The 27562-nt window shown below is 39.5% G+C and overlaps 1 protein-coding gene across 1 annotated transcript; it reads right to left on the bottom strand.

Annotated features, from left to right (window-relative positions):
* Positions 1-253: 253 nt before the first annotated feature.
* TSNAX (translin associated factor X) lies at positions 254-27327 on the bottom strand. The gene is made up of 6 exons (XM_018077439.2): positions 27293-27327; positions 25038-25145; positions 20881-20995; positions 19110-19240; positions 4004-4131; positions 254-2364 (listed from the first exon to the last, which is right to left on the bottom strand). Exons 1-6 carry the CDS (start codon positions 27306-27308, stop codon positions 1990-1992), a joined length of 873 nt encoding a protein of 290 aa, XP_017932928.1. The 5' UTR covers positions 27309-27327; the 3' UTR covers positions 254-1989.
* Between the last annotated feature and the right edge of the window lie 235 nt (positions 27328-27562).

The following is a 27562-nucleotide window of genomic DNA, read 5'->3' as shown; positions in this document are numbered from 1 at the left end:
CTGTTTAGTATCCCATGATACCTCTAATAATATCTGGTTTCGCTTGACACACACTCAACAAGCAATTACTTGCAATAAATTTAGCTGTGCCAAAAGACACAGAACTATACTCTTAGCTGCATCAACTGAACTAGATGTATACATTTCAGGGGAGGGGACACTCCAAAACTATTCCTATTCCTATTAGTAAGTATCCTTCTCCTTTCCTTTCTCTCCTCCCATCAGAGGGAAAAAGAAACAGAGAAAAAACAAGGACAAATGTAAAAATGTAGGTAGTGTTGCAGGTTTCTTCCAGGGATATACTTGTTTTGTCATCTGAATCCTTTGCTTTGATTTTTTTTAATTCAAGAGGATCACATGAAGTTTCTATTCTAACTAGTTTTTAGACTTCACAGAATAAAGTTAAGGGAGAAAGAATAAAGAGATTCGGGATTAGAAAGTACCCACTGAAGTATGAATATAGAAGTGGAGTGAGACTTCCAAGTCAAGTCCTGCACAGCAGGAAACTCACACTGTAATTTACCACTTGGACAGACAGGCAAAAGAACTAACATAGAGGCAGTGACTACTTTTCAGAATTTATTGTAAAAAATAGTATTAAGCAACAGGAAAAAAGCCACTCCTTGTTCAACCCATCACATACTGCTTTACATGGAAACAATGGAAAAATGTGATAGAAATGTATTTACCCCTTCCTAACCATATATCAGATGATTCCAGCTATTCAGGACATGCTCATGGGAAAAAATATTGGCAGTATCACAGCATATGGAAGTGGAAATAAAAACCATGCAGTATTTTCAATTGCAGTTGGGAGGCCTATTTCCTGGAGTCTAAAGATCATGTTGTTTTATCTGTTTTCCTTTAGCATAATGTACATTATCAGACTTTCATAACTTCAGACAGCAGCATAAAGCCCTGATTTTTTGCCAACAGTGACATACCTACCTCAAAGATAAATGTGGAAGCCAGAATGTCTGCCTTACTTCTGTTTGCAATTTCCTTTCCATAGGAACACGCACACGATATAGTTCCTGCTAACATATATTTAAAGCTTTTCACTTATAGCAGTTCAACCCCACTGGAGGTCCTCAGGGCAGCACAAACAATGGAGAACAGACTCCCAACACTGCATCCATTCATTCTGGCCAAAACCAGCTTGTCGTAACACCAAATTACACAATTTGTATGACAACTTCTTTTGTCTACAAACAGAAATATGTCAGATTCTGCATTAAACTATACTACAAAAAATGTAAAACAATATATTCCACTTTTTTTTTTTGTGGATCTTCTAGCTCATGTCAAAATTGTGAAGTACCAGTGTTAACTCGAACAGAGCTCAGTTTAAACAGAGCCCCAAAATAACCAGTGCATAGTATTATTTATCTGGTGCAATTAGCTTCATTACCAACAGGTAAAAAGTTGACTTAGCCTCAGTTTCATACTTTAAAGCACTAATCAGAGAAAACTTAAGTTACATGGCACTGTTGAGACCACCTCAGTTTAAAGTCAAGGGATGAATTTACACACAGGTGCATTGTTCTAGGTATGACACGGCTACAGAACACAAATACTTAGAAAATGGGTCAGCAGAAACCTATGGATAATGCTAAATAAGAGTACCTAACCATTTTTTTCCACTGCTGTGCTTGCTGAAAACTTATAATAACAAGAGCAACAACAGTTTGACGTGACTCACGCAACTGACAGTCACTGGACTGAAGTGCAGTGGAAATTTTGGTCATTCTGAAAGAAGATACAATGGAGCAATACAGGAAATTCCATACCAAGAGGCCAAAGTCAGACATTTGTTCTCTTGCACATCATAAAAAGTATTTTTGGTTACAAATTACTACTGCAAACAGTCTTCTCATAGATTAAACTAAAAATGTCTCTACCTAAAAAGCTTTGAGAAGGGTCAAAACCCCACAAACCATAACTAAAAAGCGTTTTCTAAGTCCTCTTCCCTTCTGAGTTGTCCTTATTTTAAGGAAGACCCTCATCTTGGTCAATCAATTCCGTTTTGGTGGAGAACACATCAGCCAGCATGTGCTTTGGGATTTCAGATCCCCGTACTTTTAATGTGTAGCAGGCATTCTCTACTTTTGCCAGACTCTGTTTCAAGGTATACAGCTTCTTAGATACTTCGTAAGGTCCAGTGTTGCCAATGAAAGTAAAACCATCATAGATCTGGCGCAAGAACTGGCTCAGTTCAAAAGGCGTGTCTATGTCACCGTTCCCAACACTGCTGATGCACAGACGCATCAGCTCTCCAGTCAGATCTGCCACTCCCAGCAGGTAATCCACAGGTGTTACCTTCAGGCTCCAGGTATGTGGTTGTTTGTCACGGGAATTGGAGGTCTGGGGACAGAACAAAACAAAGTCCAGTACGGAGAACTACGAAAAAGCAGTCTGTAATGGTTCAAATACACACTAACTTATCTAACATAACTGGAAATTAAAAACATTCTGGAAAATTAAATGGCACGGCACTTCCACGTGCTCTGATTTCCAGCAGACAAGAATGTAAGAAAGCATCAATTTTTACTTGAGATGTGATTTTAATTCTAGCAAGCATGATAAACAAAAGCTACTTCTACCATCTCTACTTGCAAACACAATGATCACATCTTTGTAGCAGCATTTATTTGCAGTCGACTGGGTTTTTTTTTCATCTGACAGATCTCAGCCTGATAAGATTTTTTTTCCTAAATGGTCTGTCCAAAGCTACCAAAACAATCAAAAAGAGTCTGCATTATGAAAAAGAATCATATAATTTTGTAATAAAATCTTGAATTTCAAAATATATTTTCTAAAAGAAGTTGATAGCTATAGTATTTTCAGATGTTTTCTATCAACTGAACTCATTAAAATAGCTAAAAAAAAAAACCTTCATGAAGAAAACTCATCACAAAATTACAAGTTTGCTCCTTTATTCAAGTTTCCAATACTTTTTATTGCCAAAATATTGGTAACATGGGAGATAATGGAAGTTTCTTTCTGTTCACTTGTTTCCATAACACACTATCTACCCAAATTCGGATCTGGTCAGAGGCGTGGATGCTGTGGTTAACAACTTCACAGTTTGTTAAAGTTAAGTGTGCCACAGTGGGCATGCCTCTGGTAAAAACAAATTAATTTAAGCTACAAATCTGGTTTCTTTGCAAATATCTTACCAAGAGAATAAAGAAGGAATGAGAAGTGCTTTGCAGCAGACTCTCTCCAACAGAAACGGACTCAGGAATTCTTCTAAAGCAGCATTATAGGACACTGCACATCAACTGCATGTGCGCTTCTGTAGATTGCGACCAAATCACCCGTTTTCCCCTGCCAACAATCAAACTGCACCCAGTTTACTGTGGTTGGTGACAGCAGTTTGTCCTATGACCCATTTAGGGCAGGGTAGGAGTACAGGCAAGTCAATAAACAACAGATAGGGTATTAGGGCTAAGGTGTGATGGGACACCAGCTAGTCCTCTGGGAGTAATCAACTCCAGGAAAGCTACAAAGGACCAAGCTAAGATGTATGCAGCACATTTTAACAGAAGCTGAATAGAGTGTCTCCTGTGACTAGTTCAGTACCAGCAGTAAGATTTTATTCAGGGAATTCATCCTGCCTTGGCTTTGTTTATCTCTCCCAACTTCTGCAACATTACTATACACCAGCAGGTCTTACAGGCTGTCCCAGGCAGTAAAAATCCCTCTTCTACATTGTTTGCTAGTATTTCCCTGTCCTGGATCTTTTGCCCTACCAGAAAGAGTTCAGTTTGCTCTGAATAAAAAGGATGTGAAATTTATAAACTTGTATCCCACGGATTTAGTTTACAACTTTATCAGAATAAAAAGCATTTTGAACAAGTGAGTCAAAGCCCACATGTATATCTAATCCCATTGCACTTACTGGCCTTATTTAATCAGATGCCAAAAATGTGACTAAGCCTTCTCATTGCATTTCCATCCCAGAAAGATGTTTGTCACTTGAGAAAAGAAAAACTTTTACCGTGTTTGTTGTTTCTTCTCTGTCTTCTGCTGTAAATATTAGTTGTTTGTTGATCTCTTCAACACTAATCAAAGATCGTGTTTTGATAAAATACTGAAATGAGACTGCCTCAACATATTCTTGAAGTCCTGCAAAACCAGTAGAATTAAGCTAATGATTCAAACTTTCGGCAATGATCTACCCTCATGATTATTTATTTTTTAAGAAGTCTTTTAAATTAGACTATTTGAAGGTTATTAGCAAAAAGTGAAAACTAACATAATCCAGAAATAACATTGAAGCATAATCTAACACAGAACACTTCTGAAGTATGGAAGTCAGACCAAGCACATAGCAGATAAACATGTTCAAGCTTTTACTCCAACTGCATTTTGCATTCAGAACTTTCTGTAATTTCAATTTAAAGAATCATGGTACTCTCAGAAACATACTGAACAGCAGCTCCCCATAGTGTACCCCAGGGGTTCATACTCGGCCCAACACTGTTTAATATCTACATCCCTGACACAGACAGTGGGATCAAGTGCACCCTCTGCAATTTGCAGGTGACACCAAGCTGAGCAGTGTGGTTGACACTTCTGAGGGATGGGATGCCACCCAGAGAGAGCTGGACAAGCTCAAGAAGTGGGCCCATGGGAATCTCACGAGGTTTAACAAGACCCAGTGCAAGGTGCTGCACCTGGGTGAGGACAACCCCCCCATGTCAATCAAGGCTGTGGGATGAAGAGATGAAGAGCTGTCTTGACGAGAGGGACGTGTGGGTGCTGGTGGATGAGAGGCTTGACATGAGCCAGCAATGTGCAGGTAGCCCAGAAGGCCAGCTGTGTTCTGGGGCTGCATCAAAAGCATCATGGCCAGCAGGTCAAGGGAAGTGATTCTGTCCCTCTACTCTGGTGTGACACCACCTGGAGTGCTGCATCCAGCTCTGGGGTCCCCAGCATAAGAAAGATCTGGATCTGTTGGAGCAGGTGTAGAAGAGGACCACTAAAGTGATCAGAAGGCTGCAGCACTTCTCCTATGGGGAAACGCTGAGGGTTATTCAGGCTGGAGAAGCAAAGGCTCCAGGAGACCTGATTGAGGCCTTCCAGTAACTAAAAGGGGCTTATAAGATGGGGACAGACTTTTTAGCAGGGCCTATTGTGATAGGACAAGGGATGATGGTTATAAAGTAAAAGACAGTAGATTTACACTAGATAAAAGCAAGACATTTTTTACAATGAGGGTGGTGAAGCACTGGAATGGGTTGCCTAGAGAGGTGGTCAATGCCCATGCCTGGAAACATTCAAGGTCAGACTGGAGGGGGTTCTGAGCAAGCTGACCTAGCTGAAGATGTCCCTGCTCATTTCAGGGGGTTTGGACTAGATAACATTTAAAGGTCCCTTCCAACCCAAACCATTCTATGATAATGGAGCTTTTAAAATACAGCATTTGTATTATGGAGAGTGTGGATTACACTTTCACGAGTTCACGAAGAGAAATGACAAAGAAAAAGACTGCAGGTAAATCAAAAGCAAAAAGAATAAAAAAGTTTCCCTTGTTTCACCTTATTAGCAACAGCAATTCATTTCCCACTTCTCTATTTTGTGGGAATCAGTGAACAGGCTCCTTAAAATATGCAGGTTTGGTGAAATTCATGTTTAAATCGTCAGTTGTTATAAACCACTCCAGACCAAAAAAAAAAAAAATCAACCAGACAGGATCGTGATGTCCAATAAGAGGACTGACAGGTGACCCTGCTTTGGCATGGGAGTTGGACTAGGTGATTTTTAGAGGTCCCTTCGAACCCTATCTATTCTGTGATTCTATGAATATACTGAATAACTGCTCTGTCCAAATAACTTACACTGTAAAATCAAGGCAGGCAGGGGTACAAAAGGAGTTGGTATGTTGGCGAGGAAATAAAAGATGGGATAACAAATGTAGTTTGTACCAGATTTGTATGCCACCTGCAGCTCCCTGCCACAATTACCTCTTGCCACCTACTTAGCAGATGGTGAGTTTCTGTATGCATTACAGCAAAGGTGAGATATAAAAAAGAGTTTGAATATTCAGACAAGGAGATTTCACAAGTTGTCAGTTTTTCCTTATGTGCAGAGAGCAGATTTGGGGAAAGCATGTGAGAAAAGTTCATAAGCAGAAAGCTTAAGTTGGCACTGCCGGTGGAAAAAAAAGCAGAAACAAAGCTGGAACAAATAACCATGGCAGTACTAAGCTATAAAAAGTTTTGAAGACGAAATCAATGCATGTGTATATCTGACCCATGGACACAGAAGCTCCAAAGGATGACATTAAAGGAATGAACTGTAACATGACAGAGATGGTTCTAGCAGAGCTATTCTGAGCCATTTTAAGGGGCTGATTTCAGTTCAAGAGAAGCAAAGAGGTATCATGCTGCAAGAGCGCCAGGATTAGACAATAGTTTTGTCAGTGCATATAGTGAGAAAATGAGGACATAGCCATGGTACCAGAAGTAGAATCCTAGTTCCATTAGAATAATTTTAATATCCTCAACTGACCTTTACAGGGCCAAGACCTCAGCCTATGGAGATATGCAGGAAGAAGCAATTTAGACTTCACCTGGATCAAACAAAAAGTCTAAATCAAAAAGAAGAGAACATAGATTTGAATAACAGATGAAGGTGGAAATACCCTGAAAAACTAGAGTTAACTCAAGGGGTAGAAGGCTTTCCATATTACAGTCACAAAAGCACGATAAGTGGCCTGCATTTTTTTTTCCTTTTAAATATGTATCTGAGTGGAAGTAACTCAGAAAGGCAATTTAGCCTGGATTCTTTATGCTTCTCTACAGCAGCAGTGGGAAAAACAGAATAAACACGCAGCAACCAAAATCACACTAAACACTGCTGTTCACAAACCAGAATACAAACACGGAGCTGCAAGGTCAATTAAATACCATAATTTAATCAACTGAATTCAGGTAAAGCATTCTGGGCACAAGCAATAGAAGAATACTAGATAAAAGCTACTCAGGATCTTCTAAGATAAATAACTTCAGAAGCTGTAGAGAGGTAGATTTCATCACTCACTCTTTCCCTGACTTGCCCTCTGATGTAACACAACCAGTAATCCATTACGAAATTTTGGCTTTTTCTGTGGATAAGCTGTAAGCTACCAGATACAGCAGCACTCAATATGCCAGTATCTGTGAGAATCTCTCTCTGCTATCTGTGGAGAAGACTATCACATATGAAGAATCAATCTGGCATTTCCCACAGCTCTCAGAGAGACCAAATCAGCCTTAAACTCTTTGGTAAACAGTTTTCTCCTACTTCAGTTCACTCCACCTTACTACTCCTCCACACAGAGAGAAGTTTTATCCTTTTCCATTATAAGTGTTTGGCTCCTCTGTTCATTTATCATTACGTATTTTTTTATATGGGCATATTTATATGTATGTATACACATTTTTGCCTCCTCCTGTCATCCCACCCTAGCTGACATGTCTTCTGCTTCTTCCTTTTGTTTAACAACACCATGTGAATGTTGCAAGCAGTCTGGTTTGCCATTTACTGTCACCTTTTCACAGTTAGGGAATCTAGCTCCCAATATTTACAAGTAAGTCTTACAAAACCTGATTTAAGGTTACCATTACAAATAGACTGGTAACAAATCCTGGTCACAATTACTTCGTAAAAAATATTAATATTTGATGATTAATTTTTTTAAGTCCTTCCAGAAGTAGCTACAGTATGACATTTCAATGACCCAAGACCTTGAAATAAGGTATTTCCATGTGCAGGTAGAAGGATGTTTAAACATGTTATGTTTTAGCTTAATGGTAGGACATCCGTTATTTTCAGCAAGTAATTCCCAAGGTGAAAAACCCCATCCCATTTCACTACACCATCCAACAATACCTTTCCCCTTATGCTCTTGTTTTGGATTTATTCCAAAATTGGCTTATTTATGGATTGAGCTGCCGCTAATGGAATATTTTTAAGACTGCCTTTTATGTTTTCGGGGTTCTTCCTAGTACATGGACCAAAAATCCCAACTAAAAGCATTGTATTATTTCTACCAGCATTTCTTAAAATTACAGATATAAGGTAAAAAAATTGCTTAAGTATTTTGATATTTTATCACATTTATTCTATAGAAAAAGCTTGTACTACACAAGTGACAGTGATCCAGTATAACAGCTTCTTTCTATGTTTTGAAAATTCATTTTCTACATAAGAACTAGAAAGTTACACTGAAATATCTTCTGAGCACATATCTATAAAGGAGATTTTTCTGCCTGAAAATTTGAGCAATTTTTTGTCAGCTGTATCAGCTGATATTCAAGATATTTTTCCTTAACTACATAGGCAAGCTCTGATGAAGAAAGAAAATCAGTTTCCCTAAGAAACTTAGCAAGAAATCAGGTTTCTTAAAAAAACCCCAAACCAAGTCATTGGACCACTCAATCCAAGAGTCAAATGAATGCATAAGACGTAGAAAAAGCTAGTCCTATTTAAAAAATGAGTTAAGAATAGAAATTACTTCATTGCGGGAGTCACGTTAGGGTAAAGAGAATGAATCTAATTCCACTTGAGATGTACGTGCATGCATGCATGGAAGCTTCAACCCTGAATGACAGATCAAACAAAGGGTGAAAATTTCCTCCTAAAATTTTGTTTACTTCACTTCCTCCTTTAAATATCTGTTCAACGGTTACAAAACAGGTTCAAATGGATTTCATGTTAGAGTTAGCAACGCCAATGCTACCTGCCATCTTCCCGAATAAGCTGCTTCTCTCCCTATTTCTACTCAAACTCATTTTCTTCCTTATCCTTTGTCCTCATTCTCTGTATCTTTTTGTTTACAGAGCAGCCTCTGCTGATGGGTTTGATACATGCAGATAGACACAAGTCTGTGCTCTCTTACCCAGCTCCTCTCCTAAACCACGCAGCAGAAATGACAAGCCAACAACAGCCACTAGAAAGACGGTAGGAAGATATACTCAGCAAGTTTCTTCCAGGATCACTATATGAAGGGTGGGGCACATTATTTACAGGGTGAGTCATGTGAAACTACCCACTTGCTAATTCATTACAAAATCAGAACAGCACAGCCATGGCTCTATCTTATCATCATATTTAGGCTGGCAAGTTACATTCTCATTAAAAAAACCCCCAGACACAGAAACAAATATCCCTTCTCCCCTCCGCTCCCCTCCCAGAAAATATATAAGGCAACAACAACAAAAAAAACCCCAACACCAACATAACCCAGGGGGAGGGCGAAGAGAAAAAAATTCATATTCTTGCGGAAATCCCAAAAAGAGGAAAAACTAAGTTAAAGTGGAGAGCCCTTATTACTAATCTCTGCAGACTACGGGGAGGATGGTAGACTTAAGGAATGCACTTCTATAAGCATATTGATCAATGAAGTGGAGTACTAGTAAAATAAGCAAATAATTAACAGGTACATCATCAACTGAAACAAGTACACAGATTAAATTTAAGAGTATTAATACAAAAATTAAATGTATGGTGTCCTGTTAACATGAAACCAAAAACTCACATCTTAGTCTTTTCCTTTTAAGTTCTCTGCATACTTGACAATGGTTCCTTAGATTCACATGTCTCTTTCCAGGTAGAAGCGATAAAAAGTTAAGTAACTAAACTAAAACTGGGATTGTGAAACAATCAAACTGCTTTGTTGATTGTGAGCATGAAGTCAAAGGTTAATTTTATAACAGTATGCTGAAACAGCATAAAGCCAGCCCTCCTCAGAGACAGGCATGCTCTGGACATCCTGTTGTGAAAATGGCTTAAAAGAGTGATTCCACTCAGGGATGGATTTTATAAACCAGTAGTAACTAACAAATGCAAATAAAAGGACTAGAAAAATGTCCATACAATCTTAGAAATTTGGGAAAAAAATCTGTTTCTATTTACTGAGCAATAATTCAAAGGCTGAGCAATTTTACTATTATACCAATAATTAAATTCATGTCAATTTATGGTATTAAGCCCTGAATGCTTTGATGATTAGTCAATTGCTATTTGACACACCTGTGATCACAAAAAAATTCTGTTCACTTCTAGCTGCATGCGTTGAAGCGATTATTTCACATACTTAAGTGTTAATATTGTTTGCACTTTGTTTAAAGTTGAATACACACCAATTTTAGGGTAAAGGTAATCCCAAGACTAGACTGTTCTCCCAACAACTACAGAAACAAATATAGGTTCCCTATTAAATAGAGACAGGTGCCTGAGAGACTTAAATTATTTCCCCAAACAGGCATAAAAATCCTTCAGAGAACTGTGAAGAATATTTTAATGTTTTGTTGCAGAGAACAGGTTAATCAAGCCTTTTCTGTATTGTTATTAAAAACACATGGACACATGAGCAGTGCTGGGCTTTTCTGCAGATGACTAATTGTGGGTCAGAAAATCACAAACTTCTATTTTGCTTCTACTTGAGAATCTGAGGGATGGACCATGGTTACTTCTGTAATCAAGTTTTTTGTTCTGAAGTTTGGGGGTTTGTTTTCACACCCCACGTGCCAGCCCCAAACATAGTAATTCTGAGGAGCAGCCAACGTTCTACGCGAGTTCTTAAAAAACAAACAGAAACCTACAAAGTATTCTTGACCTCTTTGACTACCACCAATTGCCTTGATAATTAATATAGAGTTTTAGAAGTCATTCAGTTAGATGGCAAATTTTACAGTACTAACAGCCTTGAGGGCAAGTGCTCAAGATACCAAAGAAAGGAAGCTCTGACTCAGCCAGGATGTTCAATGATCAAAGAAGGAAGAGCACCTAACACAACACAGCTTCTGCAGTTCAAACCACAGTGAAAGTTGTCCTTAAGATTATGTTGTTTCCATGCAACAGACCCAACTCACGAGCACAACAGAAGTACCAGTGGTGACCATTTATCCTCATAAATATAGATTCTGGTGAGATGGTATAAGGGTATATCACCACTCACCAACCGCTATTTCTCATCATATGACTGCAAAACAAAAACGAAATCACGAGGTGCTGTACTAGTTGTATTCTTGGAATGGAGTTCCTCTATGACACATTCTCCTGCGTGATTTTAAATAAACAAACAAAAAAGCTTCATAGATTTTTCTTGAACTCTTATGTCCCAGCTGCACTTGGTTCCTGTAAAGGCTGGAGAGATCTGATCTGTGAACGACTAATGTCAATAACTGCAAGACTGAAAAATATTCCTGAGCGAGAGTACAAAGTCTCCTCCGTTTGCTAGCTATAAAACTGAATTAAAAGATAAACAATATCACTAGTTTCAGTTTGCCATGTGAATAACTGCAGTATTTGTCATAACAGTACAGCAGGACTTTAGGACAGTTAGGTCTTAAGGTAAAACTAGGAAAGGACAACCTTTGTGATCATGCTGAACCACAGCATGCATCCTTAAAAGACTGTACTTAAGGACTTATGCTGCCCTGAACAGCTTCCTGTTATTACCATTCAGGGATCAGTTGATAATCAATGCTCACATAGTGTATGACTTATTTGGTCATGTCTGAATTCGCATTCATTTTCCCAAATTTGTTTTAAGTTTTTGTGTATTGACATATAAGACCTGCAGCAGAGAATACAAAGTGAAAGGCTTTGCAGTTGCCAATTTTTCCCTTTCCCTGGATTAACCTAGAAAAAAGGCATGAACCAAAAATAATGAAAGAGTAGTAAAATGCCACAAGCTGAAGACACCAAATTTGAAACAAGCAACTTGCAAGGTGAAGAAAATGTTCGACCAAGCTTGTTGGCAGAGCTGGGGATGTGAGTTCAGAGAAACAGAAAAAGTAACAAAACAGAAAGAAAGAAATTAACAAAATCGTATTTGATAAACATTAGCTTATTCACTGCAAATTCTGTTAATTTTCCAGTATAATCAGGAAACTTTGTTTCCATTTCTGGCATTTTACCTCTCACCTACAACAGCAAATAGATTAATTCTTCAGTTACATCCTGTTCCTGTGTTATTATATTTTCCCACCATCTTGCATAAACCTGATTGCTTCCTTCATGAATAGCATTCCTTTCAGTGTTTTAGGTGTGTTCAGCTTTTATCCTGGGTGAGACATTTACAATCCATGATACCTGCCTCATGCAGTAAAAAGTTTTTCCTGTGCATCCTCAGCCTACGATTCAATATGCCACCTATTTTAATTACAGTTTTTAAGCTTTCTTAAGAAGAAAATAATGTCCTACTTCCACTGTTCCTGATGTGCAGAACAGTTCATTGATATTATCCTTGATATGATCCTTGATATTATGTACCTTGATATTATTTCAGAAATACATGTATGTCTACAAATAGAAAGGTAGTTAGCACAGCTTGAATATGAGATGTTCTTTCCATATTTCGAGTTTAAAAAATTAAGAAAAAAAACAGTAACACAGAAATCATCATGTGGATAGTTGCTTTAGTTTATGATCTAATTCAAATCCTTCATACAATACCCAAAAAAAACTTATTACTTAAAATCATCGGTAATCCAAATCTGGGCTGCTTGGACCCCACTCATCTCCACAGCATTTCTTACAGCATCATGGCTGGTGGTCCTATATACTGCAGTTAAAAAGTGGCATTCTAGTGCAAGTAAAGTATTTCCTTTTCATCCACACAGCCTTAACTGGCCTTGTCCGATCCAGCAATGCAGTTTGTTGCAATATGCTTACCTGCTTAAAGGGACTCTAAATGGTATAAGGCAGAAGACAGAAAAAAGCTCCATTATACCATTCTCTCAGAACACAAATAGTGCCTGCACAAGATAAATTATGTGTTAGACTGCGTCAGAGCTGAACTTTTACACAGAATTTCCTGCAGCAGCAGCAGCAGTCACAGAGCAATAGTTTTGACAAGGTGCTGACACTTTACAGCCTCCTCATCTAATCCTATTGAGAGCAAGTGCAGACATGATAAACAGCTAATGAGCTTCTCTGTGCACAGCACTCCCCTCACCACTGCTGCTAGCACAGGCGCACAGCAAATAAAGGTCAGCCAACAATGCTCCAGTTGCATCTACTATCACCACTTGATGCCACACTACTTAAGAAGCCCCAGAAGAATTATGGGCTCCTCATTTAAAATTTTAAGAGACAAAAAACTGAGTAAATCTTCAAATAGCTAGAGATTTCACTTAACAAAATCATGTTAAAAAGGTACTCCGTTTAATCCCACACAATGCCAACCTAACAAGCAGCCAAGCAGTCCTTAATTTTCCCTCTGCATTACACAAGTTTTGCATTTATGTAGAGTAAATTCAGAACATGCTTAGAATAATTCCATAAATCCTAACATAGAAACATAAACTGTTTAGACTGGAAAAGACTTTTAGAATCATCAAGTCCAATCACTAACCCAGCACTGCCAAGTCTACCACTAAACCATATGCCTAAGCACCATATCTACATGTCTTTTAAATACCTCCAGGGTTGATGACACCACCACTTCCCTCGGCAGCCTGTTCCAATGTTTGACAATCCTTTCCGTGTTGAAATTTTTTCTAATAGCCAATCTAAACCTCCCTGGTGTGACTTGAGGCTGTTTCCTCTTGTCCTATTGCTCCTTACTTTGGAGAAGAGACTGCCTCCCACCTGGCTACAATGTCCTTTCAGATAGTTGTAGAGAGCAATGAGGTCCCTCCTGAGCCCCCTTTTCTCCAGGCTAAACACCCCCAGCTCCCTCAGCTGCTCCTCACAGGGCTTCTGCTCCAAACCCTTCGCCAGCTCTGTTTACCTTCTCTGGACACTTTCCAGCACCTCAAGGTCTTTCTTGTAGCGAGGGGCCCAGAACTGAACATAGGATTCAAGGTGCAGCCTCACAGGTGCTGAGTACATAAGCACAATCACTGCCCTGGTCCTGCTGGCCACACTATTGCTGATACAAGCCAGGATGCCATTGACCTTCCTGGCCACCTGGGCACACTGATGGATCACGTTCAGGCACTGTCGACCAGCAGCCCCAGGCCCTTTTCCTCCAGGCAGCTTTCCAGCCACTCTTCCCCCAGCCTGTAACACTGCGTGGGGTTGTTGTGACCCAAGTGCAGGACCCTACACATGTTGCAGACCATTTCTTTCTTGTCTTTAGGTCTCATACAGATCTGCCCGGTATACAATTGATATTTCCCTTAGCAGCTGAGAGTTAAATATGTATATCTAAATGCTTAAACACATATATATATACAAATAAAAAATCCTGAAAAATTTCTTCCTCCCTTTCATAGATTCATACAATCTTTTGCAGTTGTTTTCTTGCATAGTGTCTCTCGACAATTTTAAAGAAACAGTACACATTTCCTCACAGGATATATAAGGTATACACTGCAAAGTAGGGCAAAGGAGCAGGAATTCTATATTACAAATAGTAAAGCTTTAAAAATATCAACAAAGCAGAACACTAACATAACAAATGAAGAGCTCTGCATTAAAAAAAAGCCTTCATTATTTCAGTATCTCTTTGTTTGCTTGTTTAATCATCCCCTGGGACAATCTGTACTGTTAAGAAACGTGTAGAAAACAGTCATCAGTTTTTGTTGTTGTTCAATTAGTGCTATACTCAGTGTTTGAGCTCATGCAAGTGTCCTTTGGGGAAACGTCCTGCGTGCCATTAGCACTATTCTTAATGAGGGAAAGCATGAAACTTCTTTAGTGCTCTGCCAGAATTGTTTTATCTTCAAGTCAAAAGAACAACTGCTTGGAGTAACCCCAAAAAAAGCATTTAACAATTACAAGTGGCAAACAATATTCCCAAGCATTATACTCATAGCACTTTTCTATTTATAGGCTAACAGTTATTATACTGAATAAAATATGTATTAGGCAGCTTTATCACGCAGACAGTCATGATTCCCCTGTTAAGGCTGCTACAGCGGTTTCCATTATAAGCCCCATTTTGAACCCTTTTACTCTTTCTGTGAGAGGTAGGGTGGGGAACAGGAGGATGTTTCATGTTTGGTTTCAAGACAAAGGAGAATATTTTTAGGAAGTTTGAGGTTAATTAGACATACTGCTTTTGAGATATGCGACATAGGCGTTTCTTTATTCTTTTTTGAAGAAAAAAGCAGTTTAATGGCAACGTTTTTAACTAATTCTCCAGAATTTCTTTAAAATACAAAATCAGAATTGAAAACTAGGTCAAAGGAAGGTCAAGACTTAAAGCTCTAGGAAATACATAAAGACAAAAGATGTACCACTTTTCTTAGCTACATTTATTTTCAAAAAGGTATGCAAGCTTTTCCCATTAAAAAAAAGCAAAGCAAAGCAACAATTAAAGAACACTAGACTTAAAACCAAAACTAAAAGCAACATTCTTAACTCTTATCACTGTTTCCCTCCCAGTTACTGTTCTTCATAAACGGTAGTGGGCATGGGGAATAAAGCATTCCCTCTCACAGTTGCTCTTCATCTAACTGTCCCCTCATTCTTCATGTTTCTAGATTTTCTATCTCAGCCTCATAATCCTGACATCAAGCACCTTCACACCTCTGACACCTCCTGGATCCTAGCTTCAGCACATTCAAGATCTACAAGCCTTTAATGCTGCATGTTCCTTCTTCTGCCATCCCAAGGACTAACTGGAGAGCAGAAGAATTAATAAGGTAAGAGTAAAGGTCTGGCTAAAAGTTAGCATTTCATACTTGCTATACACTCAGGCTCATTTACACAATGCCTAAAAGCATTCCCTGTTTTCTCAGTGACACATGCCCATATTCTAATGCATGCCCTTACAAAACATGGGCACCAGCGGGCACAAACTTCCCTCACAGAGGAGCATATGTAGAAAAGCTAGAATTTAAGTAGATGACCTATAGAAATAGAATGAAGGCAACTTATTTCAGTTGGATTTTATAAACAGTCTTCTTAATGGGGCACAAATACCAAATTACAGAAACAACAGGGAGATCTCAGGGCCAATCAGTATTATACAACCTATGACAGTCCACAGACTTGCCACTTATGTCACCTTAAAAGAGGAAAAAAGTAGAAGTACAGCCATTTCTGGTTCTAAATTCAGAAATGCAATGGGGGTTGTGCATTTTCCATCTTTTAGTTCTGTTCAAAGAAACTGCAAAGTTCAGGTATTTGAGAGACTGCACCCCTGATTGCTGGAAAGATGGACAAGAGTCTACTTCTTCCCCTTACTATTTAGCACACTAATACCTTTTTGCCTTCCTTCCTTTTTACCTAGAAGGGTCAATAAGATTCACTCTCTTAAATTTTCTTAATACTGTAGTCAGAAAATTCTTTAATACTATGACAACCTCACTCCAAGTTGATGCAAGTGTTAGGGATGTGCTACTGTATATGTAACTGTGTGCAGTTCTGGGTGTCACAATTTAAGAAGTATCTGAATGTCCCTGAAGGCATCCAGAGGAGGGCAACAAAGCTGGTGAAAGAGTTGGAAGGAATGTCCTTTGAGGAGCAGTTAGGGACTTTGGGCTTGTCTAGTTTGGAGAGGACAAGGCTGAGGAGCGATCTCATTGCTCTCTACTGCTTCCCAAGGAGGGGAAATGGAGAGAGTGGTGGTGATCTTCTCTCTCTGGTATCCAGTGATAGGATATGTGGGAATGGCTCTGCTGCATCCATCAGGGGCAATTCTTTACTGAGAGGGTGGTCAAACACAGGAACAGGCTTCCTAGAGAGGTGGTCGATGCCCCAGGCCTGTCAGTGTTTACAAGAGGGATTTGGACAATGCCCTTAAACAACATGCTTTAACTTTCAGTCAGCCATGAAGTGGTCAGGCAGTTGGACTGGGTGATCATAGTAGGTCCCTTACATCGGAATTTGCATATTCTATTTAAAAGTTTTGCAGTTGTGGAGGCATTGTCACCATACACATGCAGCAGGTCTCTAAGTTCCTCTACTAAAGACTTCTACTACTAACCTCCCCTACAGTAATTCATCCTGCTCTACAATGGACAAACAGATCTTAGACATTTTAACAGGCCAAGATTTACAACAGAAAAAAATTTTAAAAATTCTGAGTCGTTTCTGATAGCATATTTTCAATTGTTTTCTAAAGAGTTTATTCAGGTTCATTCAGGTATTAACAAGTACCTTCACGCAAATCAGAAATAGATTATGCAGGAGAATCAGTGTAGTTGACTGTATATGAGTATTTACCAAACACAAAGAAACCTGAACGAAATCTTTTTTTGATCAATTTCTTTATTTCAAGTTGCTATGCCTAGCTCAAGTTTACATATCTTTCACATAAAAAACGAAATCTAGCTTTCAAGGTTTGAAAAAAATGTATTTTTTAAGAAAAAAATCAATTTTTTTTACTCAGGGGAGAGAATCTGGAAGTAGAAAACTAGCATGAGGTTTGCTCACTTGTTTTATAAGAATACGAGTACACCCAGAAGTTATCATGCAGTAAGTTTCCATATGTCTGCTATGTAGGTCTACTCCATTATGTCTGAGATGAATGCAAGCTAATTCCAGGCAAGCTGCTCCTCAGTAAAACTAGAGGGAGGTAAGCCTCTGAATTTACCCACACAAAGACACATTTAAAAAAAAAAAAAGACAGTTCAGGCGAGGCAGCTGATGCAGGGTAACTGGTTACCCTGTAAGAATCTTGCTCCCATGGCATGGCTGACAGCTTGCACCACACAGTCTCACAAAGATCTATGAGGTAGCAGACCTCAAACACTGCTGTTCTGTAGACAGTATTGTGTGACTCACACGGGGCTACAAACTTCAGGGGTTATTCAGTTTACAAGTCTCAATGAAGCTTTCAGAAACTTTTTTTTCATAAAACTGAATGCAAGAATTCTTGGCTTTTATAAATAGTACTTAAAATGAAAATCAAAACACATTTTCAGCATACTTCAATATACTCATACAGTCCATATACTCATACTTGGACTAGTATTGTTCACAGTTTGAGATCATCTGTAGTGTCAGTGTTTTGAATTACCTTTTCTTTTCAATGTGTCATTACAGTACTGAGCTATAAACAGCAGCAAGACACATACAGATTAGGTAGCTCTTTAAGAAAAAACTACTTGTATTTAATTTGAACAACCTAATGCATCACAGGTAAGAGGACTGTGGAATTAATTAGAGCCATTGAAGACTATCAGAGCAAGCTCCTTCTGGTTCCATATTGCTAAACTGAGCTTTCACTCAAGAGCTGTCTCACCCTTAACAAACTTAAGTTTGTGTAAGACATGAGTACAAGTTAACTGTTTGTCTTGTAAATAATGTACATGTATTTGCTTCTGGTCTATCAAATCAATCTTATGGACATTTTTAAACAATTAAATGATTCAGGGCAAATCTTCAGCTCTCCTCAGTTGAAAAAGTCTTACCTAAATATACACAATTCCAAATACGTTAAATCTGAGATCGATAAACACAAGACTCTTTTATGTCATGACCAAGATGTCAAAGAAGCAGTTACATATTTTACTCATATGTTGCCACAAACAAGGCATACCAATTTTAGGTAAGACTCAAATTGTCAGCAAAGATTCAGCAAAGAAATATGATTTGACAGAAAGTCATGAAAGCACTGCAACTTAATTCTCAAGAATGTTGGTAAAGGACTGCTGTTTACAGAGAGGAGCAGAAAAAGATGTGATTGAAACATATAAACTGATTTAATGCTTCTAACAGAGAGGCAGAAACACATTCTGAGTCTTAAGAAGGAAGAAAATGCTAATCTAAGGATTTTAATTAATGAATTTTATCAACTCAAAATGGATAATTTCACAAGACAGTTGCTCCTACTCTCTTCCCAGAAATTATAACCCTTCAGATGGGGTAACTGAGTGTGCTACACATGCTCCTCTCAGTCAGAGAAGACTAGCCAGTATATTTGTTAGAACTACTCCCAACTGCAGTTTAGATCAGGGTCCAAATTCTTCCACTTGTAGTCTTCTATTGAAATCTTCCTCTAAACTGCACTGAAAAGAAGGCTGAAGGACAACAGCCTCTCTACCAGAGAGGCTCTCTACCAGAGCTAACTTTGCTAGTAACCTGAGTCCTGATTTATAGCCACAGAAATGTAACAAATTCAGACCTGCAGCATGAGGAGGAAGTACTGCTACATAAAGAGAAACTGAGCACACTTCAAACTAGCACACTTTCCCTATTTTAAAATAATTTACCTGGAGATATAGCTCTGTGGAACTGATACATGTCTTCTCCAATCAGTTCTTGTGCAACCTGCTTGATCTTCTGTCGGACAGCATCTAGCTTGACTTCAGACTCCTTTAGTATTTCTTCCCCATTGGGAGCACTGCAACCATAAAACAGGAAGAGCTGTTTTCAGAGCATGAGCAAACAGTTAAAAAACATTACACATTTTCTTTTACTAATCAATATATTTTTAATGGCTTCAAGAAAAAGCAAAGCTGGCACTGGAATGAGAAACAGCTTAACTTCCATTGATACCTATTCGGATTCTGTAGATTGTTACTAGGAAAATAATCAAACAGCCAAACAGAGTTCTGGTAGGATTATGTTTATTCCAGGCTGGAATAGTAATTATTGCTTAAGTAAGAAAAAGGAGACACATATGCAAAGGCTTCAAAAAATATTCCAGAAAACTAGCAGTATTTACAGAAGTCCTTCAACCTCTTTAAAAAAAAAAAAAATCAATATTTTGCAATACTTGACAGTATTGCAAAATATAATACATGATGTACTTCTACACGTGATTTCTTTCAGGAAGTAGTTATGGACTATGCTGTTCAGGAACAGTTTAAATATCTGATTCAAAAGCACAATATAAAATAAGCTTTAAATGCCAAGTATATTTAATTTCCTTTAAACTTCCCCTACCACAAATAATCTATATGGTATATTAGTTTACAGTCTATTTAAGGAACTACTGATAGACTGGTCTCAAGAAAACATTTAAAAGCACATAGTGAAGTTTAACGAGATTAAAGCCACAATAATTGCAAAGGAGAAGGAAATACAAAACACAGCATGGAAAGCTTCCACTCTCACAAAACAGGAATGTCTTCCAAAACAGGAATCTAAAATCTGGAGTAATTAGGAGTTTTTTGTTGTTGTTCTTTCCTCCACGAGTTCCCAGCTACCTAGCCCCAGTAGTGGGAGTAGCTATTTACAGTCAAGGCTGTAGTGGTTACTGGAATTATCACAATACCTCTTTGCAGAAGAAAACCAAGTTAAAAAGAGGGCAACTTCATAATCTGTTCGGAACTGTTACTACTATGGTAACTATAAATTGTTAGTACTTCAGCATAAATGCATTGATAGGTAACAAAAAACAAATTAAATTACAAAAAAAGGAACAGGGAGAACTATTGCAACTATAACATGCAAGACCAATGTCTGTCATATATGGTAAACGTTTTATACAACGGGCTATGCAAAGCTTCACATTTTCCTGTTGTTCTGGTTTGTTTGTGGCTTTCAAAGATTGCTTGAAGGCTCATGAGAACACAAAACATAGAACACATGAGAACACAAACTTCATAGAACAACCTATCCAGTTGTAGTATTTACATAAATGGACCCAGGTCACCTCCTCTTTGCATTGATGACCTTGGGTGGGGCTGCAAGAACCAAAACGGTGACTTAATAGCCCAGGCAACTAACCTGAAGGAAGGGTGCATACTTTTCTCTCACAGCCTGCTAAAAGCTGCAAGGCTCTCATCTGCTGTGCATTCTGCTGCTCTGATCTAGTTTAATACACCAATAAAACCAACCAAGAAACTTGAATCAGCATCTTGTAATTCTCTAACTGGAGCGTGCATTAACTAGCTCCAATCCACTCTAAAGGATCTTTATGGGAAATTAATTAAATTTCTCTCAACAGAACATTGCAGCTGCTAATCACAAACACAGACAACACTGCACGGCAGCTTCTAGGTTTCTATGAACATTTTCACGCTCAGTGTGACTCACCTGGTAAACCTGTGGAGCAGAAATATCGTTCTCTTGCTTTCGATAGTTATATCACGACTGAGCTTCACGAGCCGTTCATATTTATCATGCCTGGTGTCAAGCTCCAGCTGGAATGCTGCGGAGTCAATCGTTACAGCAACAAGCACAGTTAGCACATGAACACAGCGTGGGGAGAGCAAAGTGCCTGTGCTGCAGTCACTGCTTACAAGCCCCCACCCCACCAGCCTTGTCCCCAGGTGCCTTACCCCAAGGTGGGCAGTGTGGCTGCCCCTGTGTGGGGCATGGCTGCACAGGGCACCACTGCCTACCACCTGCCAGAGCTGCAAAATTCATCATTAATAATACCTTTGTTTAATAAGTCAGGTTTAAATAGACATCAATCCTGATGATGCTTTACGGCAGCCCAAACAATTTTAAGGAAAAATACTTGCTTTTGCTAGTAAAATCTATTTCACAGTAGTGCTGTTCAGGAAATGGACTTAAGATTTCACCCAAATCAAGCAAAATAAATCTAAAAATAAAACCCTACAATAATTTGTAAATAAGATACACTAGTTCTCTAAAACAAAACAAATAAAAGGTATCTGACTAAGGCACATATACTGTTCAAAAGGCACCATTTAGTTATAAGAAAGGTTGCATTTCACATCCCAGCTAGACTTGGCCAAAAGTCAAGTATTTTAATATCCCTAAGGATTAGAAGTAGTAAAGCAAAGTGAGATCAATTATTGAAAATAAGATTTCTGACTTGCTGATGTTAATTCTCTCCAACTACAGTGAATACAGAGAAGAGAGGAGGTGTATATAGTTATCACAGTCAAACATCATGAATGTTTCACAGATTCCATTAACACTTCATAGACCATTATTCCACTAAATAAATCATTAATAGATACTTAGGAGAAATCTAACACATTTCCTAATGAAATGTTAACATCTTTGTGTGAGAAAATGAAGAAAATAAACCAAGAGGTTATGTTTTTAAAGGGTCTGACAAGGGAATATCCTTTAAAAAAGTATAGCAGTTCACTGGCAAGCAACGTTTACATGAATTTATAGAAGTAACTGTATTTGGTAAAAGCTTGGTTCCTCTTATTTTGTTCTGTTCTTCCTAACCTTATTCTGAAACTCTAAGACAAATCACAAATGCTCTAAGATAGATCACAAATGATCTTTTAATTCTTACACATGTCTGTTTGGTGTGTCTCTTCCAAATTCTGAGAGTCAATTCCACCCCTGAATTATCATAAAGAAGAAATTTTTCCTCAGATCATAGTGGCAGGAACTTGAAGAAGAGTGACTGGAACTTCCCTTCATAGGATACCATATATGACATTTACTATGACCATTTACAAATGTCATCTACCAGGAAATTCACTTTTCTGAAGATCTATAATATTAGCAATGCTCCCAATCTTTTCTGGACAGTTGTGGCTTTCAGACTTTTATGTTGGATTTTAAACCTGTTAGGGACTACTAGGAAGTGCTTTCTGACCTGAAGTAAAATAGACACATACAGTAATCTTTAGCCTAACAGGATGCAAGAAAATCTACTGTACTGTGATACTGCCTAAAATTGTGAAGGATTAGAACTCAGCAGGGTTCTCCAGCCTAACACATCAAGACCACACAGCCATTTCCTCCATATTTCCACTATAATGTCTAATCTAACACTGAAAGCAAAGACTCCAACTCTATTGATACTTTGATTTTAAGGACACTTAATAAATCTTAACCTTAAAAGCCAAGGTACTATCCACTCTCTGTATCACTGAGCTGTCATATTTAAAATGTATTAACAAAAAAATGGTGTAACTCCTTGGTTTTTGATTAACTAAACCATCCTGTGATTCTGTAATTACTACAGAAGACAATTTCTCATTACTTTTTTAGAAATCTTTGATGCCAGTAGATCAATTCAAGTACAACTTCTTTACAGAGAGTAAGAAGAGCAAAACGCGTATAACCGTTTAAGGCCACACATTAATGGGGCAACCCTGGTTGTGTGTATGCACTGGGGAATGAGAGGCTGGAGAGCAGCGCCAGGAAAGGGACCTGGGAGTCCTGGTCAATGACAAGTTGAATATGAGTCAGCAGCGCCCTGGCAGCCGGGAGGGCCAACCGTGTCCTGGGGAAATCAGGCAAAGCATCGCCAGCCGGTCGAGGGAGGGGATTGTCCCGTTCTGCTCTTCACTGGTGTGGCCTCACCTTGAATAGTGTGCAGTTTGGGGCACTGCAATATAACTAAGATATTAAGCTCTTAGAGAGTGTCCAAAGGAGGGTGAAGGGCCTTGAGGGGAAGGCGTATGAGGAGTGGCTGAGGTCACTTGTTCTGTTCAGCCTGGAGAAGAGGAGACTAAGGGGAGACCTTGTTGCAGTCTACAGCTTCCTTACAAGGGGAAGCAGAGGGTCAGGTACTGATCTCTTCACTCAAGACCAGTGATAGGACCCAAGGGAACAGCATGAAGCTGAGCCAGGAGAGGTTTAGGTTAGATATTAGGAAAAGGTTTTTCACCCAGAAAGTGGTTGAGCACTGGAATAGGTTCCCCAGAGAAGCAGTAACAGCACCAAGCCTGACAGAGTTCAAGACGCGTTTGGACAACAGGGTGTCCTGCACAGGGCCAGGAGCGGGACTCGATGATCCTGATGGGTCCCTTCCAATTCAGTATATTCTGTGGTTGTATGATTCTATGATTAAGTTGTTTAGATTCAAACAACATACACAGAAATAGTGCACAACTCTGGTTCACCTTATGCAGTTTCCTTAACTGTAAACCATCTGGAGCACACCTTTTCCTAATGCTTGTGCCTGACATAGAGACAAAGACCACCAGTGTTTCTGTCTGGGACTTATAAACACTAGTGCAGTACAAAGAGTGGATCTCAAAAAAGGTGAATAAACTGTGTCCTTTAAATCCTTTCTGAAATTATCCAAATACTGCTGCCTAGATCTCATGGAAAAGGAAGGAAACAAGTGTAGGTACGATATTCAACATGAATGACAGAGCAGCTTGGTTGCAGGGAACTTTAAACACCATCTAGTTCCAACCCCCACCACCATGGGCAGGGAGTCTTTCCATTTGACCAGGTTGCTCAAAGCCCCATCCAACCTGGCCTTGAACACTTCCATGGATGGGACATCCACAGCTTCTCTGAGCAAAGTTCAGGGGTCACAGTTAATCATCTGCCAAGATGATTTACACAGAAAAATCTAAATACCTGTATTTAAAAAAGCAAGGAAATTATTTGACATGGAAGTGACCAGCTGTTACAGATGTTATAGCTGTTACAGCTTATATTTCTTCACCCTCCTTAGCTTCATAAAAAATAGGTGGAATGGGGAAAATTTTACACCAAGAATTAATTTGTTGCCCATACTAAATCTCCTTCTTTCTTCTGCCAAAGTTTCTCATTTCTGAAGCTCAACTTTGCCTCGTCAGGGCTAGTCTTACGAGAAATTTAAATTTAATAGAGTTTAAATCTGGTTTTGTGAAAAATCCTATAAAAACAATTTTGCTAAAGGGAAGTTTACACTTCCTTATTTAAAGAAACTCAAACATAAGTTAATTTTTAAACAGTACTCAACTGAAGTAAGTGTCTACATACAGGTCTATATTAGTTAGTTAAACTCTTATTTTTAAATAGTGCAGGTATAAACAGGTACCGAGTCAAAAAACAATACATCCATAATTACATAAAAGTAGCTTAGTCATCTATGCAGTAGAGCCAAGGTCAGCAGCCTCCTCAGCTTCCCAAAGGTCGCCACCTCCTCCTCTTGCCCCCAGAGGCTCAGATTTTACACCTCTGCAGATCCTACAGTTTTCTGTCATCAAAGGGCCCGCTCACCTTTTGCCTGGCTGACCACTTGTGCAGTTTGCTCAGCATCAGGTTCAGCAAAAGTGGGGTGGGGAGGGGGAACAGCAGGTGGGATGGAAACAGGAGCAAGACATGAGTCAGGGGGAGCTATGCAAAGTCCCACTCTCAGGACTTCACCGCACAAAAAACAGAACACTAAGCTCTAAAGGTATGGACCATGAGTCCAACTAGTACCAAGCTTCTCCTTCAGAGAGAGATGGTTTATTCCATCACTAAATACTGGTGATTTCCTAGCAATTTCTACATGTTTTTATAATCTGCTTTTTCAAATGCTTACTTACATTTAAAAGACGTCATCAAAGCTGAAGATGGATTAGCATTCTCTTTCTCCTCTCTTCTTTGACCATGTGGAAAATTGTCATGCTTGCGTTTTCTGAACCCACCCGATCCTATTAATAGAAGATACACACAAAAAAATATATTTAAAAATAGTTTTGCCAGAGTACAATCAGAGCATTCCTGTCTTCAGAGCATTCCTGACTGTAGCCATATTTTACAGGATAGAATAAGGTAACTGGATGATTGTTATTGACTGATGCCAGCTTCACATTATCACGTTATTTTTTTCTACCACATTCCTAGTGAAAATTAGAAAAAAAATTCCAACCAATTTCAATGGAGAAGTGTGGTAGGATCCTAAGTCCTTTTTTTTTTTTTTTGGAAAGGTCTTGACAACCTTTTATGTTTTCTTTCTGTAAGGGAATGGTTGCATGGAAATCCTTCCGTGAACAAGGGTCTATAGGATTAGACTTTTTTTTTTCCCTTCCTTTTTTTTCTTCAGCTTGAAAGGAGTCAATATACTGCAAGTTTTTATTACTGTAATTATTTATGTCATGCATCTTCAGTAACCAGAAAAAGAAGCAAGGTATAATTTAAATAGACTACCACTACTTAGGTATGCAGGTTTAGCTCCTGCACTGTAGCTTCTTTGGTCCTTACACTCTGCCCATTAACCAATTTCTTCTCTATTCACCCTGATGTAGCCTTTCAGCTAGCTTTGTGTGCCTCTTCCCTAGACTCCCTTTTCAGACCCAGATCCAGAACTCATCTCTTTTGGACTGTATTTTACTTCTGATTTACATCTTGTACTGTTTCTTCCTTTTGTCCTTCCTTCACTTTGGATTGACTCATTGTGTCGCCCACGCATCAACCTTTCCTCCCTCTCGCTCCCTCCTTTTGGTGACAGCTGGACACTTGTCTTCCTAACATCTGTCAAACTGGCATACAGGCATACCTTTTTGAACATGTAGAGTTCTCTCAACTGCCTTAAAAGAAGAACAAAAGGAAGCTACTTAAAAGTTACAGAAGAACACTGGATTTTAAAATGTTTCCGCTTAATTGTTTATTATCCCAAACCAAAACCAGAAGTGGGCGTAGCTACTTTCTAAAAGAGGAAACTGAACATCATTTTCTCCTTCTTCTCTGTTAGGACATGAGTTCAGGGTTTTGTTTTTCCTGTAGCAGTTAAAACATTACAAATACATCTCCCAAAATAGTGCAGAGAGTTAAACTCTCTGCAGTATACCAAAAGTTGGGAACATCATCATGACCTACAGGAAAAAAACAGGCCCTCCTAAAGTGAGAAAAGAAGAAGAAAGAGAAGTCGAGAGAAGGGGTTCCCCTGAATAATCAACAACCTCAACATCAAAAAACCATAGGCTACAACAACAGTAACTTAACCTTGATTTTTAAAAAAATTAAAATGAAAATAAAAGAGCCAGCTTTCTTGTTGTTGACCCTACTGCCTGGCTGAAGGGGGGTCTGTGGGACTCTCGGTGTTGCCAAGCAATAAGACAAGAGGCAACAGACAGAAACTGATGCATAGGAAGTTCCACCTGGACATGAGGAAGAACTTCTTTACTGTGAAGTGACCATGTACTGGAACAGACTGCCCAGAGAGGATGTGGAAGCTCCCTCACTGGAGATATTCCAGAACTCTCTGGACACAATCCTGTGCCATGTGCTTTGGGATGACCCTGCTTGAGCACGGAGGTTGGACCAGATGACCCACTGTGGTCTCTTCCAACCTGACCCGTTCTGTGATTCATTGTGTGACTGCTGGGGCTAAACCAACATACAGGTTGCAAAGTGAGCTGCAAAACATATATATATATATGTATATGTGTGTGTATATAGATAGATATATAGATAGAAAGATATATACGCATAGATATATATACACTATACTGAAACGCAGTTACGTTAAGTGCTTTACAGGCCTAACACACTCGGCTTCCCGCTGAAGCAACTGCTTTTTCACCCCCAAGGATGCAATCCCTAAAACCCCGTTCTCTGGCACAGCCTCAGCGGGAAAGCAGGACACCCAAGAAGGAATGGTCGAGGACACCCGTGAAGGAGCGGCCTCCCTCAGTGTCAGTTCAGCGACACGGCCGAAGGGCAGCGCTGAGCACGGCGGAGGCTCCGCACCCCCGTCCCTCCGAGCCGCGGGGCCTCCCCCCGCTTCCGCTGGCTCCAGCTCCTCGCGCCTCGTTCTCCTGCGGGAGGGAGAGGAGGGAAGGGAGGGCAGAGACATCACCTTCCTTGCCGCTCATCCAGTGCCGCCGCCGCGCGTCCCCCGGCAACTCCTTGCCGCCTCGCGCGCCCCAGGGCCCCGCCGCCCCCCGCCCTGCGCGCACGGCGGGCACCCGCGCGGGTGCCGACGGCAGACGCCACAGAGCCGCCAGGCCGCTGCCCGCCGACCGCGGCGCGGGAGGCGCGGGAGGGAGCAGTGGCGGGGCGGAGGGGATTCGGGGCGTTCCTGACCGCGAAACGGGGTACGCGGAAGGCGGGCCGTACTTCCGAGCAG

Source organism: Manacus vitellinus, unplaced genomic scaffold, assembly GCF_001715985.3.
Source record: "Manacus vitellinus isolate BGI_N305 unplaced genomic scaffold, ASM171598v3 scaffold_37_pilon, whole genome shotgun sequence".
Taxonomy (NCBI): domain Eukaryota; kingdom Metazoa; phylum Chordata; class Aves; order Passeriformes; family Pipridae; genus Manacus; species Manacus vitellinus.
The sequence above is the reverse complement of the archived record's forward strand: the minus strand, read 5'-3'. Positions and strand labels throughout refer to the sequence as shown.